The following is a 16,467-nucleotide window of genomic DNA, read 5'->3' on the forward strand; positions in this document are numbered from 1 at the left end:
ATACGCCAATCTTCTCAAATGAATATTGCTGGTTGAACTTTCTGACGGGGGATTTTTTAGCAGATTTTTTTTGCTCAAATTCCAAATAAAATTTATTGGAAATTTCAGAAAAAAAGTTTAAAAAATTAATTTGTGCTCGACCTTTGTTTTGACTGTGCTCGACCTATGGTTCGACTTTCTCGACCAAAACCAAGTATAATTTATCTGTGCTTGACCTATATTTTGACTTTTTCAACCAAAGATTGGTTTATTTTGACTCTTTCGAATGAAATCGGGTATGTTTTGACTTTGTACTTGTATTAGTATTGCTTCTCGACCGCAAAACTTCAGTCGAAAAACTCGATTTACCAACTAGAAATATAAAACGAACCAATCGATCCTTGCCCCAATAAAAAGTTCTTTCCAAAATTGGTTTGGTTGAAAAAAAACACCCCAAGGATATATATTCCTCCCTTTTTTGAAAATTGGAACAAAAACTTTATAATAGGTATAAGGTCTCGAGTGTAAAGGCTTGCTTCTTTTGCACTGTGTTGTGTAATTGATTTGAACATTAAATATCATCAGGCTATTTTGAAATCCGTAAAGCAAAGCTTCGCTTTTTGATCAAAGAACACAGTTTGGTACTTAATTTTAGTCTCGAGTTGCTAGCATTCCTCAGCTCGTTTGCTGTAGAAAAGAAGCTTTGTAATTTCACTTTTTGCTAAATGTTTCCAGTTGTTGGTGAAGTTTAAAGGTTTGTCTAATAAGTGCTCGCTTAAAAGAGTCCTTTTGAGGTTGTTTTTTTTTGCTTCTTTATGAGTTATTAGCTTTTTGAATTTTTCTGAGTTCCAAATATAAATTTATTCGAATACAAAAAAATTCTGTAAAATACTTACCAAATATTCAAATTGAAAGAAAAATCGAGTACGACTGGATTTTTGTTTTCAAAAACGTTCTCCTTATAGCCACCCGTGAAAACGCTATTAGAATTACATGCATTTGATAGTTAGTTATGTGGAAAACACTTTGCACAGAAGAAAAATTTCAAAATCGTTTTTTTTTCACCGAAGCAGCTGATTAAAAAAATAGAACATTTTGTTGTATATGACCAACAAATCTGCTCACATATCAGGGCTAAACCCGGAATGTTCCGATTTTTTTAAATTGTCCCAAATAGGTCAACTTGTTAATTCTTAGGCTGAGAAATTTTTACTACATAATCACAAGGTGACACAGTTTTCAATTTTGAGCGCAGGAGGTCAAGGACTTTTAGATAGTATCTGAAACTTCGTTCAAAAGTGGTAGTTAAAAAGCGAAAGATATTAGAACATGAAAAACGGTTTGTGTGTCAAATATTACTCCAAGTTTTCTGGTATTTTGTGTTAAAAGGATTTGCCCGGACAAAAAGCAATCTGAATCCATATAAAATTCGAACCGTTGTTCAAATAACAAAAATACTAAAGCTAGTCGAAAACGCTAGCCCATGAATATCCCACACATAAATTTCGATACTAAAAATTGATCCTGGAAACTGTATTACAGAGAGAAAAATATTCGAAATTGACGCGCAATTAGGCAGACTTAACTAATGCGAGGAAAACTTAACTATTGCTCGTTTGTTACAACTAGATTTTCCAAATGAAATCATGCAAAATTACCACATATTTTTCAATGAAAAAAATTCTAAGATTTTTTAAAACTGAAGTTAAATTGATATCATACAAGAATCGTCGGCTCTTCGGGGAAGTTGAAACCTGAATGGTCGAAGATCAAGCGAGTGGCAATTGTAGTGGTTCCGGGAGCATTAGTTGGTCTAATTTTGGCATCATTTTATTGTGGGTTTAGAAAAGCAGATGGCATTTATGTGATGCAAAACATTCTGACTGGATTCATTGTTCTAGCAATTGTACTTCTTCTGAACTTCAAGAATTTAGGAGCTGCAATTGTGACTATCGTCATCAAATCAGTTTCTACAGTCATATTTATGAACATTACTTACTATCATGAAAACAGTCTTTTCTACCATAGTTTATTTCTCAAACCCCGAAATACGGCTGAAAAAATACCTTTTTGTGAAAAAGTTATCCAAAATGGAAAAACAGTATTGTTTGATTGTGCAGAATCAGTTTTCCAAGAGAAGTCGCCTTTTATGTTCTTCTTCACTTTCGCCGTGCAAGAGTGTTTGTGTCAGGTTCCCCTTTACTTCTTCAATAGTATGAGGCAAATGTTAGTGGCTATCATGTTTGCCATGTTTTGCTTGATTTACAATGAAGAACATTCGAGCAAACCTTCAGTCTGGTTCACAATATCCATCATTTTTGGTAAGCAGAAATTCTGAAGTTTTATGTTCTTCGCTTGCACGATCAATCCCCTAGAAAAAAAAACAAATTGAAACCCCTTACCAATTACTGAATAATCAACCCAAAAACCTAGATCTGCCCCTGCTTACAGTCATGATATTTTAAATTATACTGCAAAGTTTATATGATTTGTTTTAAATTATCGTCAATTTCAAAAAAAAACAAAGTGGTAACTTTATGTTAAAATAACAAAAAATTAGAGGGCCAACTTTTGGCGGCGAACATGAGCAAAATTCATCTGACAGTCTCTTGTGCTACTTTCATGATTGTCAACGACGATTTCCTGAAAACTTCTTTTAAGTTTTATCTACTTCGAACTCATGAGCAATAGAGCACAGTCCGTTTCACAGTTATTTTTTGTGGTTGTCAAACGCAAGAGACTGTTTATTCGCATTAGTAGCGAAAAAAATCGGCTCGCTTCTAAAAACAAGTTCTAAATTGATATATTTTTGCAGCGTCGACGTTCGGAGTTTCGATAGAGACTATTTTCTTTTACGAAACAAATGGGGGAATTGATTTCTTCAACTTCGCCCTGCTCCTCGCCATGCTCCTCTCGGTGGCAGGAAAAAGACGAGAAGTGAAGAATCTGTTCTGCGGTTGGGAGAGAAGCGAATATTACGATGTGTTACGAACGACGACAGAGGTAAACTCGCACATGCTTTGCGCTCCATTAGAATCGAGAGCCGAAACACTTTTACACGTTCGGTTTCCTCAACACCGATTGCTCAGAGCGAGTAGCATGACATCTATTCTGTACGACTATCTGGATTATGAAGGGACATTCTTGCACTCCCGATCTATGATCAACCATGATCTAAACATCAGGGGGGTTGACTGTTAGAACATAAGAGTAATTGCGATCAGCGAAAAAAAATAAGTCTTTCAGGAAGCTTAAGCAAACTTAAGATAATGAAAACGTTATTCAGTGTTCACTTAATTGGGTCGCGCATTTTATTGTTCATTCAAAAGTAAGTTGAGCTTGTTGTTCACTTTGACTGTTTGAGTTTGAAAATAAAATGCAACAAGACTGCTCGTATCAAGGCGAAGCCCTGAAAATTCTGACTGCCTTTTAAGGTTTGTAGAGCAGTAATAACATAAGCAACATAAAAAAATTAAATGAAATAAAATTAAATTAAATTTTTTTTTCTAAAACTTGAAAATTTTTGTATGTAAATCATCGCCCACACTCCATATAAAGTACAAAATATTAGATTTTGCTCCTTGTAATAAATCAATTATGGCAAATAAATTTCTTTCAACCAATTATCAATTGTCCCAAATTGGCCAAAATGGCAATCTTTGAACCCCCATAACTTTACGAAAAATGATCACAGGTGAAATATCTTTTCAAATTTGAGCTCAGGACAACAATAGCTTTCGAATGATACGAAAAACTTTGTCAAAAATGGCTAGTTAAAAAGTCGAAATTTGTCGGAAGAAAACAAAAACCCACCCCGAGCACAAATATTCCGTAACTTTCATATCGAAAGTCGGAACAATAAACCAAGATCAAGAGACATAATTTTGATCACAAAAACGGTTAATCAGTGGCTATTTTACAGTTCTTAGCGTATTGTCTACTCCTGTTCCAGAAAATTTCAAATCTCCCAAAAAAAAGTTTCGCTCGAAATCTTTCAGGGCTTTTTGAAAAAAGCTTCAAAACTTGTTTGTAGTTTTATTTTACTTAGAGTAGTTAGTTGCTAGAATCAATTTATTGTAGACTTCACAAAGTTCCTCCAACAGGTGAGCCCAAATTTTAACCGAAAAAAAATCTGATTCAGCTTTGCCCAAATTTTACTGACTCACAAAATTGATTTTGAATGCAAGCAATTTTAAGGCACCATTACAAAGAAATCGTTTTGTTTTTACCGCAACAGTTTTTATGGTTCAACCACAGAAGAGGAACAGGATGAGACAAGTGATTCCATAGAGATATGATTCGGGGTCTAAGAAATTAGACGACAAGAAATTAGACGACTGTAAGGAAATGCAATTATCATAGAACCAGGATTTACTCGGCCAAAAGTTTAATTAAGCCTGTGAACAAAAATCACGCAATTTGCACGCAAGTTGTAGGGTTGACAAATTAGACAATAAGCAAATTAGGCGGAGGCACTGAAAAGGAAGTTGCAAAACTGCAATTATGAGAAAACAGACGAAAGTGAGAGAGATTTAAATTCCTTGCAGACAAATTGCGTGAAAAAAAAGTTGTGATCAGATAACAGTTAAGTTTGGTTGGCCAAAAATTTTACGAGTCAATCATGCATAACTTATTCAATTCAAAATTCTCCTGTAAATTTCGGATTTAATATTTTATGTTCATTTAAAGTAACTGTTTCGATAGATAATGTCATTTTATGTTCTTTTTGTATTTGTAAAACTTGACTCTTAAGAAAAAATTTTGTTGGCCCTATCCTTTCATAGCAGTGATGTCTAAATGGACAGATCTGTAGGAAAAATCGTCTAAAGTCGTTTTTGTAGCAACCGTCTACTCTACTTTGCTTATCGTCTAGTTTCCTAGGACTCTCAAGTCACAGTTTAAGTTGGACAAGCAGAGCTTACTCAGCAAAAGATAATTTAAGTCGGTAAGCAAATTTCACAAAATTTGACGCAACCTGTTGTCTAAATTACATTATTTTTTGATCGTCTAATTTGCTTGTTGTCTTAATTCTTTGGCCTCATATGATTCATATCCGAGATGGTTTAAAAGTACCCTTACTTAGCCTATTTAAACTTGGCATTTCGATCTGGTTTTCGCAAACTCAATCAATTGATTCATAAAAGGAGAAAACAAAAATATTCGGAAAACTCGGAAAATAAAAGTATACACTTTTTTCACATTTTTTCAAAAACTTTTTTTACTAATTGCTCAACTTTTATCAGTTCTTTTCCGGTTTTTTGAGTTCAGTAATACTCTTCCAACTGTTCTAGAAAACTTCAAATCTCCCAAAAAAACTTTCGCTCGAAATATTTTAGGGATTTTTGGAAAAAGCTTCAAAACTTATTTGTAATTTTATTTTACTTAGAGTAGTTAGTTACTAGAATCAAACTTTTTGTAAGATTCACAAAGTTCCTCCAATAGTTGAGCCCAAAATTTGGCCAAAAAAATTGGATTCAGATGGGGAAACGGTAGAATAGCCGGGCAATTTGCAGTCCAATGTCACAAATGTTGTCCGAATTTTACTGACTCACAAAATTGATTTTGACTGCAAGCGATTTTAAGGCAATACTACAAAGAAATCGTTTTGTTTTTACAACAACAGTAAGTCGAAATTTTTCGGAAGAAAAAACCCACCCGAGCACAAATATTTCGTTACTTCGTATCGAAAGTAAGTCGCAACAACAAGGCTGCTCGTATCAGGGCGAAGCCCTGAGTGTTCCGCCTGCCTTTTAAGGTTTATGGAGCAGTAGTAACATAAAAAAATTAAATGTAATAAAATGAAATGAAAAATTTTTTTTCTAAAATTTGATTTTTTTTTGTGAAATAATCCCCCCACCCGGCATTTAAAGTACAAAAGAATCGATTTCGATCCTTGTAACAAATCAATTATGACAAATAAGCTTCTTTCAACCAATTTTGAACAATTTCTAAGATGGATTAAATCTCAGCTTACGCACTAATAACGTGAAATATATCGAGCGTTAATTGTCCCAAGTTGGCCAAAATGGAAATCTTTAAACCCCCATAACTTTACGAAAAATGATCACAGGTGAAATATCGTTTCAAATTTAAGCTCGGGACAACAATACCTTTTGAATGATATAGAAAATGGCTAGTTAAAAAGTCGAAATTTGTCGTAAGAAAACAAAAACCCACCCCGAGCACAAATATTCCCTTTCGTATCGAAAGTCGGAACAATAACAAAAACTTAAATGTCGCGAAAAGTGGCGCTCAAAACATTTCGAAAGACCATCAAACTTTTAGGATTCCACTGGGAAAAAAAATAACCTATCCAAGCTTTTTTCCCTGCCCAAGGCGTTAAACGGTTTTTTTCTCTAATCAAAGTCAAGCTATATTCGAAACCTGCAAAAAAATTCGGCTTATTGCACTTTTCTACATCGTTTCTCCGTGAAGAACGGAACAGCTCGTATGTTGGTCCTTTTACTTGTAAATATATCATCTTAAAAACCTGTGATAAAAAAAACGTTCGAGCAACTAAGACAGAAGCTAGCCCACCTGTTGAGAGCAGGAACAAGAAGAAGCAAAGACCTCGCAGTGCGCCAGAATTTTCGACCTTTGACGGCAGGATCAAGTACGATCCTCGGCTGGACAGTGACGTATCAGTGAACACCTTCGACAAGTTTACCTACCTCACATACTTTTGAAAAATAGCTGGTATTAAGTTCATTTCAAGTAAATTCACTCAATACTTTTGTATATATTACAAAGCTCTTCAAAATCAAAGTTCAAAGTTTTTTATCCTTTTCTAAATGTTAATGCTCAATGGAAGTAGAATTAAAACATACTTACAGTTTTTCTGATTGTTATAATCACTAATTCAAACAAGACTGCTCGTATCAGGGCGAAACCCTGAATGTTTCGACTGCCTTTTAAGGTTTTCTGGAGCAGTAATAACATCAAACAATTAAACGTAATAAAATAAAATAAAATTTTTTCTAAAATTTGAAATTTTTGATGAAAATTATCCCCCCAAACGCCATATAAAATACAAAAGGATAGATTTTGCTCCTTGTAACAAATCAGTTATTGCAAATAAGTTTCTTTCAACCAATTTTCAATTGTCCCAAATTGGCCAAAATGGCAATCTTTAAACCTCCATAAGTTTACGAAAAATGATCACAGGAGAAATATCTTTTCAAATTTGAGCTCAGGACAATAATAGCTTTTGAATGATAAAAAAAAATTCTGTCAAAAATGGCTAGTTAAAAAGTCAAAATTTGTGGGAAGAAAAAAAGAACACACCCCGAGCTCAAATATTCCGTTACTTTCGTATCAAAAGTATGAACAATATACCAATTTTGATTACAAAAACGGCTAATCAGTGGCTATTTTACAGTTCTTAGCGTATTGTCTCCTGTTCCAGAAAATTTCAAATCTCCCAAAAAATACTTTCGCTCGAAATCTTTCAGGGCTTTTTGAAAAAAGCTTCAAAACTTGTTTGTAAGTTTATTTTACTTAGAGTAGTTAGTTGCTAGAATCAATTTAATGTAAACTTCACAAAATTCTTCCAACAGGTGAGCCCAAAATTTAACCGAAAAAAATCAGATTCAGATGGGGAAAACAGTAGAATAGCCGGGCAATTCGCAGTCCAATGTCACAAAATTTGCCCGAAAATTACTGACTCACAAAATTGATTTTGACTGCAATCGACTTTAAGACAAAACTACAAAAAAATCATTTTGTTTTTACCGCAACAGTTTTCATGGTTTAACCACAGAAGAGGAACAGGATGAGACAAACGATTCCAAAAAGATATGGTTCGGGGTCTAAGAAATTAGACGACAAAAAATTAGACGACTGTATAGAAATGCAATTATCGTAGAACCAGGATTTACTCGGCCAAAATTTTATTTAAGCCTGTAAGCAAAAATCACGCAATTTGCACACAAGTTGTAGGGAATGACAAATTAGATAATAAGTAAATTAGACGGAGGCACTTAAAAGGAAGTTAGACGATTTTTCAAAACTTCAATTATGAGAAAACTGACAAAAGTGAGAGAGATTTAAATTGTTTGCAGACAAATCGCATGAGAAAAATAAAATTGCTTGCAGACAACAGTTGAATTTCGGTGGCCAAAAAACTCACAAGTCAACCTTGCATAACTTATTCAAATCAAAATTCTCCTGTAATATTCGGTTTTGATTTTTTATGATCAATTAAACTAAATGTTTTGATAGATATGGTCATTTTATGTTCATTTTGCATTTGTAAAACTTGACTCTTAAGAAAAAATGTTTTTCGCCTTATTCTTTTATAGCAGTGATGTCTAAATCGACAGATCTGTAAAACATTTTCGTCTAATTTTGTTTTTGTAGCAACCGTCTATTCTACTTTGCTTATCGTCTAGTTTCCTAGACCTCGGAAGTCACAATCTAAATTGGACAACCAGTATTTACTCAGCAAATGATAATTTAAGTCGGTAAGCAAATTTCACAAAATTTGACGCAAACTGTTGTCTAATTTACAATTTTTTCAGATCGTCTAATTTGCTTGTTGTCTAATTTCTTAAACCTCATATGATTTATTTTACTTAGAGTAGTTAGTTGCCAGAATCAATTTATTGTAAACTTCACAGTGTTCTTCCAACAGGTGAGCCCAAAATTTAACCGAAAAAAATCAGATTCAGATGGGGAAAACAGTAGAATAGCCGGGCAATTCGCAGTTCAATGTCACAAAATTTGCCCGAAATTTACTGACTCACAAAATTGATTTTGACTGCAATCGACTTTAAGACAACACTACAAAGAAATCATTTTGTTTTTACCGCAACAGTTTTCATGGTTTAAACACAGAAGAGGAACAGGACGAGACAAACGATTCCATAAAGATATGGTTCGGGGTCTAAGAAATTAGACGACAAAAAATTAGACGACTGTATAGAAATGCAATTATCGTAGAACCAAGATTTACTCGGCCAAAAGTTTATTTAAGCCTGTAAGCAAAAATCACGCAATTTGCACACAAGTTGTAGGGAATGAAAATTTAGATAATAAGCAAATTAGACGGAGGCACTTAAAAGGAAGTTAGACGATTTTTCAAAACTTCAATTATGAGAAAACTGACAAAAGTGAGAGAGATTTAAATTGTTTGCAGACAATTCGCATGAGAAAAATAAAATTGCTTGCAGACAACAGTTGAATTTCATATCCGAGATGGTTTAAAAGTACCCTTACTTAGCCTATTTAAACTTGGTATTTCGATCTGGTTTTCGCAAACTCAATCAATTGATTCATAAAAGGAGAAAACAAAAATATTCGGAAAACTCGGAAAATAAAAGTATACACTTTTTTCACATTTTTTCAAAAACTTTTTTACTAATTGCTCAACTTTTATCAGTTCTTTTCCGGTTTTTTGAGTTCAGTAATACTCTTCCAACTGTTCTAGAAAACTTCAAATCTCCCAAAAAAACTTTCGCTCGAAATATTTTAGGGATTTTTGGAAAAAGCTTCAAAATTTGTTTGTAATTTTATTTTACTTAGAGTAGTTAGTTACTAGAATCAAACTTTTTGTAAGATTCACAAAGTTCCTCCAATAGTTGAGCCCAAAAATTGGCCAAAAAAATTGGATTCAGATGCGGAAACGGTAGAATAGCCGGGCAATTTGCAGTCCAATGTCACAAATATTGTCCGAATTTTACTGACTCATAAAATTGATTTTGACTGCAAGCGATTTTAAGGCAATACTACAAAGAAATCGTTTTGTTTTTACAACAACAGTAAGTCGAAATTTTTCGGAAGAAAAAAACCCACCCGAGCACAAATATTTCGTTACTTCGTATCGAAAGTAAGTCGCAACAACAAGGCTGCTCGTATCAGGGCGAAGCCCTGAGTGTTCCGCCTGCCTTTTAAGGTTTATGGAGCAGTAGTAACATAAAAAAATTAAATGTAATAAAATGAAATGAAAAATTTTTTTTCTAAAATTTGATTTTTTTTTTTGTGAAATAATCCCCCCACACGGCATTTAAAGTACAAAAGAATCGATTTCAATCCTTGTAACAAATCAATTATGACAAATAAGCTTCTTTCAACCAATTTTGAACAATTTCTAAGATGGATTAAATCTCAGCTTACGCACTAATAACGTGAAATATACCGAGCGTTAATTGTCCCAAATTGGCGAAAATGGAAATCTTTAAACCCCCATAACTTTACGAAAAATGATCACAGGTGAAATATCTTTTCAAATTTAAGCTCGGGACAACAATACCTTTTGAATGATATAGAAAATTTTGTCAAAAATGGCTAGTTAAAAAGACGAAATTTGTCGTAAGAAAACAAAAACCCACCCCGAGCACAAATATTCCCTTTCGTATCGAAAGTCGGAACAATAACAAAAACTTAAATGTCGCGAAAAGTGGCGCTCAAAACATTTCGAAAGACCATCAAACTTTTAGGATTCCACTGGGAAAAAAAATAACCTATCCAAGCTTTTTTCCCTGCCCAAGGCGTTAAACGGTTTTTTTTCTCTAATCAAAGTCAAGCTATATTCGAAACATGCAAAAAAATTCGGCTTATTGCACTTTTCTACATCGTTTCTCCGTGAAGAACGGAACAGCTCGTATGTTGGTCCTTTTACTTGTAAATATATCATCTTAAAAACCTGTGATAAAAAAAACGTTCGAGCAACTAAGACAGAAGCTAGCCCACCTGTTGAGAGCAGGAACAAGAAGAAGCAAAGACCTCGCAGTGCGCCAGAATTTTCGACCTTTGACGGCAGGATCAAGTACGATCCTCGGCTGGACAGTGACGTATCAGTGAACACCTTCGACAAGTTTACCTACCTCACATACTTTTGAAAAATAGCTGGTGTTAAGTTCATTTCAAGTAAATTCACTCAATACTTTTGTATATATTACAAAGCTCTTCAAAATCAAAGTTCAAAGTTTTTTTATCCTTTTCTAAATGTTAATGCTCAATGGAAGTAGAATTAAAACATACTTACAGTTTTTCTGATTGTTATAATCACTAATTCAAACAAGACTGCTCGTATCAGGGCGAAACCCTGAATGTTTCGACTGCCTTTTAAGGTTTTCTGGAGCAGTAATAACATCAAACAATTAAACGTAATAAAACAAAATGAAATTTTTTCTAAAATTTGAAATTTTTGATGAAAATTATCCCCCCAAACGCCATATAAAATACAAAAGGATAGATTTTGCTCCTTGTAACAAATCAGTTATTGCAAATAAGTTTCTTTCAACCAATTTTCAATTGTCCCAAATTGGCCAAAATGGCAATCTTTAAACCCCCATAAGTTTACGAAAAATGATCACATTAGAAATATCTTTTCAAATTTGAGCTCAGGACAATAATAGCTTTTGAATGATAAAAAAAAAATTCTGTCAAAAATGGCTAGTTAAAAAGTCAAAATTTGTGGGAAGAAAAAAAGAACACACCCCGAGCTCAAATATTCCGTTACTTTCGTATCGAAAGTATGAACAATATACCAAGATCAAGCGACATAATTTTGATTACAAAAACGGCTAATCAGTGGCTATTTTACAGTTCTTAGCGTATTGTCTCCTGTTCCAGAAAATTTCAAATCTCCCAAAAAATACTTTCGCTCGAAATCTTTCAGGGCTTTTTAAAAAAAGCTTCAAAACTTGTTTGTAAGTTTATTTTACTTAGAGTAGTTAGTTGCTAGAATCAATTTATTGTAAACTTCACAAAGTTCTTCCAACAGGTGAGCCCAAAATTTAACCGAAAAAAATCAGATTCAGATGGGGAAAACAGTAGAATAGCCGGGCAATTCGCAGTCCAATGTCACAAAATTTGCCCGAAAATTACTGACTCACAAAATTGATTTTGACTGCAATCGACTTTAAGACAAAACTACAAAAAAATCTTTTTGTTTTTACCGCAACAGTTTTCATGGTTTAACCACAGAAGAGGAACAGGATGAGACAAACGATTCCAAAAAGATATGGTTCGGGGTCTAAGAAATTAGACGACAAAAAATTAGACGACTGTATAGAAATGCAATTATCGTAGAACCAGGATTTACTCGGCCAAAATTTTATTTAAGCCTGTAAGCAAAAATCACGCAATTTGCACACAAGTTGTAGGAAATGACAAATTAGATAATAAGTAAATTAGACGGAGGCACTTAAAAGGAAGTTAGACGATTTTTCAAAACTTCAATTATGAGAAAACTGACAAAAGTGAGAGAGATTTAAATTGTTTGCAGACAAATCGCATGAGAAAAATAAAATTGCTTGCAGACAACAGTTGAATTTCGGTGGCCAAAAAACTCACAAGTCAACCTTGCATAACTTATTCAAATCAAAATTCTCCTGTAATATTCGGTTTTGATTTTTTATGATCAATTAAACTAAATGTTTTGATAGATATGGTCATTTTATGTTCATTTTGCATTTGTAAAACTTGACTTCTAAGAAAAAATGTTGTTCGCCTTATTCTTTTATAGCAGTGATGTCTAAATCGACAGATCTGTAAAACATTTTCGTCTAATTTTGTTTTTGTAGCAACCGTCTATTCTACTTTGCTTATCGTCTAGTTTCCTAGACCTCGGAAGTCACAATCTAAATTGGACAACCAGTATTTACTCAGCAAATGATAATTTAAGTCGGTAAGCAAATTTCACAAAATTTGACGCAAACTGTTGTCTAATTTACAATTTTTTCTGACCGTCTAATTTGCTTGTTGTCTAATTTCTAAATCCTCGTATGATTCATAACCGAGACGATTTAACAGTTACCATTAGTTAGCCTGTTCAAACTTGATATTTTGATTTGGTTTTCTCAATTTCAATTAATTGATTCATAAAAGGACAAAAACAAAAATATTCGGGAAACTCGGAAAATAAAACTGTACGTTTCTTTTCACTTTTTTTTCAAAAATCTTTTTTACTAATTGCTCCATTTTTAATCAGTCGTTTTCCAGTTTTTTGAGCTCAGTAACACTCTTCCAAATGTTCTAGAAAACTTCAAATTTCCCAAAAAAACGTTCGCTCGAAATCTTTTAGGGCTTTTTGGAAAAAGCTTCAAAACTTGTTTGTAATTTTATTTTACTTAGAGTAGTTAGTTACTAGAATCAATTTTTTGTAAGGTTTTTCAAAGTTCCTCCAATAGGTGAATCCAAACTTTGAACGAGAAAAAATTGGATTCAGATGGGGAAAACGGTAGAATAGCCGGGAAATTTGTAGCAATGTCACAAATATTGTCCGAATTTTACTGACTCACAAAATTGATTTTGACTGCAAGGGATTTTAAGGCAACTCTACAAAGAAATAGTTTTTTTTACCGCAACAGTTTTTATGGTTCAACCGCAGAAGAGGAACAGGATGAGACAAGTAATTCCATAGAAATATGATTCGGGTTCTACGAAATTAGACGACAAGAAATTAGACGACTGTAAATAAATGCAATTCTCGTAGAACCAGAATTTACTCAGCCAAAAGTTTTTTTAAGTCTGTAAACAAAAATCACGCAATTTGCACGCAAGTTGTAGGGGTTGACAAATTAGGCAATAAGCAAGTTAGACGGAGGCACTTAAAAGGAAGTTAGACGATTTTGCAAAACTGCAATTATGAGAAAACAGACGAAAGTGAGAGAGATTTAAATTGCGGAGGAAAAAAATAAAATTGTCTGCAGACAACAGTTAAATTTGGGTGGCCAAAAATCTGTAAACAAAATTCGTCTAAGATCGTTTTTGTAGCAACCGTCTACTCTACTTTGCTTATCGTCTAGTTTCCTAGACCTCGGAAGTCACAATCTAAATTGGACAACCAGTATTTACTCAGCAAATGATAATTTAAGTCGGTAAGCAAATTTCACAAAATTTGACGCAAACTGTTGTCTAATTTACATTTTTTTCTGATCGTCTAACTTGCTTGTTGTCTGATTTCTTTAGCCTCATATGATTCATAACCGAGACGATTTAAAAGGTACCATTACTTAGCCTGTTTAAACTTGATATTTTGATTTGGTTTTCTCAATTTCAATTAATCTATTCATAAAATGCCAAAAACAAAAATATTTGTGAAACTCGGAAAATAAAACTATACGTTCTTTTTTCACGTTTTTTCAAAACAATTTTTAAAGCTCCATATTTAATCAGTCGTTTTCCGGTTTTTTTGAGGTCAGGAAAACTTTTCTAACTGTTCGATGGTAATGCTCATTTGTAGAAACTAGGGCTATTTCAGTTTTGTTGGGAACTGCAGTTCAAAATTTCCTGTCTGATCTTGTTTAATCAAATATTCATTATTTGCTTTTTGATCAGATTCTGACTTGATTTGATCAAGAAACAACTTTTAGTAGCCTATCACTAGCTAGTCACTGAACCTAAAGCGACAACAATTTAAAACTTTTTAAAAATTTGAATTCTATTTTTCAAAACTTTCGCTTTTTTTGTTTAGATATCCTTTGTAACTCTCATCGTGTGTGTGTTCAGATTCGCTTTATTGATGGTGAAACATTGCTTTTAAAGTTTACTGCTCTGTAAATCATTATATAGTCACATCTCTGAAGATAATCACATCTCTGATTTTGTTGTTTTTTTTCTTTTCAGAGTTGGTAGATTTTCGGGGGAGTTATTCAATTTTTGAGTTAGTTGTCTCATCTTTGACAGCTTTTGCTCGGCTTTGACTGTACACATTTCTTTTGAATCATTGTCTAATTTGATCTGCGGTAGGCGCTCAAAAAGTCAACAACGGTGAAAATTTTGGCTCATAAATAAAAAAAAATAGAACATTGTCTCAATTCGGTTAGAGGGTAGATTTCGTGGTTTCTTGTCTTGTATTTGAGGTAATTTTCATGATCATTTAAAAAACCTTGAGCTAAATTTATATTCCTAGGTCATGTTACAGACAAGACTTGCAAACATAGGTGCTTTGTAGACAAATTTCCGGCACCAGGATTTGACTTCAATTAGGTCGGCTAATTTTTGACTGACGACAATATTTCGGATAGCCTTTTTTTGTGTATCAGAGAAGGATCGGATCTTTTCCAGCACTGAGTCAAAACTGAGCTTTCTATCACTCGCGATACGAAAAACCTTGGAAGCTAACAAAAAATGATTCGAAAATCACTGAGTCGTACACCATGTATTCAAAAAACCTAAGGTTTTAAATCAGTCAGAAAAAAGCCTTGCCTGCATCCAGTTTCAAGCGTTAATAATCGATGATATTATGATTTTAGTAACATTCTTGCGAAAACTTAGGTAAAAAAATCAGATTTAATCAATTAAAAATCGATTCGATATTCCTATTTTGAAATCCAATTATAATTAATTATAATACATCTTAATCGAATATAATCGATTATTGATCCTTCTGTTTTTCTATACAATCATAAGCTTTTATAATAGATTGTAATCTATTATTTTTATCCCAGTTTCTAATTCATATATTGTGCACAAAAATCCATTATAATTGATAATCACCGATTACAATCCCTTTTGTTTGCCCCTTCTGTCTCCGACTTTGCATCCGAATTGTTTATATTTTATCGTTGTTGTAGGCGCTGGCTTATGAGAAAAATGATACAAATGTTTTAAGTTTTCTTAAATCAATTCAAAACAATCACTTTATTTAATTTTTCAATTCTCCATTGAAGTTGTTTCATGATGCACATCATACGTTTGCTTAACCAACAAAACATCAGCACACTGCTTTTGTTTCATTATTTAATCGGAAACACAATTGTTCACATACTGTGGGAACCTTTCAACTGTTACAAAAAGATCTCTATGAAGTTTTTGTTTCGTGGTATAACTTTGTGTTTAGATGAACCAAAGCATGACAAAACCGTTTTTAGAGATTTTGTTTTTTACAGAAAACTATTGAAAACTATAATTAAATGATACTTTTGTTCAAAAATTCTGACAAATAGAAAATTATTATCAATTAGACTCGATTATATTTGACTAAAAGAGTTTTTTGTATGAACTGTAATCATTTATAATCGATTCTAATAGATTATAACCTCTTGGATAATAGCACGATTATAATCGATTGTAAATCCTTTAAACACCTAACTTTGGTAATTATAATCAATTAAAATTGTCAAAAAATCATCATAAAAATCCGTCATAAGCGATTGCATACGCCTAACTTTGGACGAATAGTCGCCAATTGAGACGAAAGCATAAAGTAAAAAAAAAACTCTCAGAAAATTGTTGTCATAAATTTCGAGTAAAATTTTGAACTTCTAGACCACAACCAGGCTCAAATTTGTGAAAAACTAATCAGTTTACGCCCTGCAAAAGATTTCACTAGGCTAAATACTGAAGTTGAACAAACTTTAAAATTTTCATAAAAAAATTTATATATAAGTTAATTGACACAAAACTATGGGAATGTGAATTGTGATACTGGAATTTCCGACCTTTGCATTTTATGTAGACGTTACCTTTAGACCAAAATAGAAGTAGTCGATATATTGTGAATGTTCATTAGGAAAGCAAGTTCAACCTCTCACCGATTTG

The 16,467-nt window shown here is 33.1% G+C and overlaps 1 protein-coding gene across 3 annotated transcripts; it reads left to right on the top strand.

Annotated features, from left to right (window-relative positions):
* The first annotated feature begins 242 nt into the window (after positions 1-242).
* On the top strand, positions 243-3,428 carry LOC134856847 (uncharacterized). 3 transcript variants are annotated; one of them, XR_010164856.1, is made up of 3 exons: positions 243-275; positions 1,825-2,300; positions 2,795-3,428. XR_010164856.1 is itself a non-coding variant. In XM_063873139.1 (3 exons), exons 1-3 carry the CDS (start codon positions 973-975, stop codon positions 3,178-3,180), a joined length of 951 nt encoding a protein of 316 aa, XP_063729209.1. In that variant the 5' UTR covers positions 950-972; the 3' UTR covers positions 3,181-3,428. The 3 variants fall into 3 exon arrangements, 1 of the variants encoding a protein (XP_063729209.1); XR_010164855.1 differs by lacking the exon at positions 243-275 and adding an exon at positions 938-1,031 and having other exon boundaries at positions 1,748-2,300; XM_063873139.1 differs by lacking the exon at positions 243-275 and adding an exon at positions 950-984 and having other exon boundaries at positions 1,748-2,300.
* The last annotated feature ends 13,039 nt before the right edge of the window (positions 3,429-16,467 follow it).

Source organism: Symsagittifera roscoffensis, chromosome 1, assembly GCF_963678635.1.
Source record: "Symsagittifera roscoffensis chromosome 1, txSymRosc1.1, whole genome shotgun sequence".
NCBI classification, from domain to species: Eukaryota; Metazoa; Xenacoelomorpha; order Acoela; family Convolutidae; genus Symsagittifera; species Symsagittifera roscoffensis.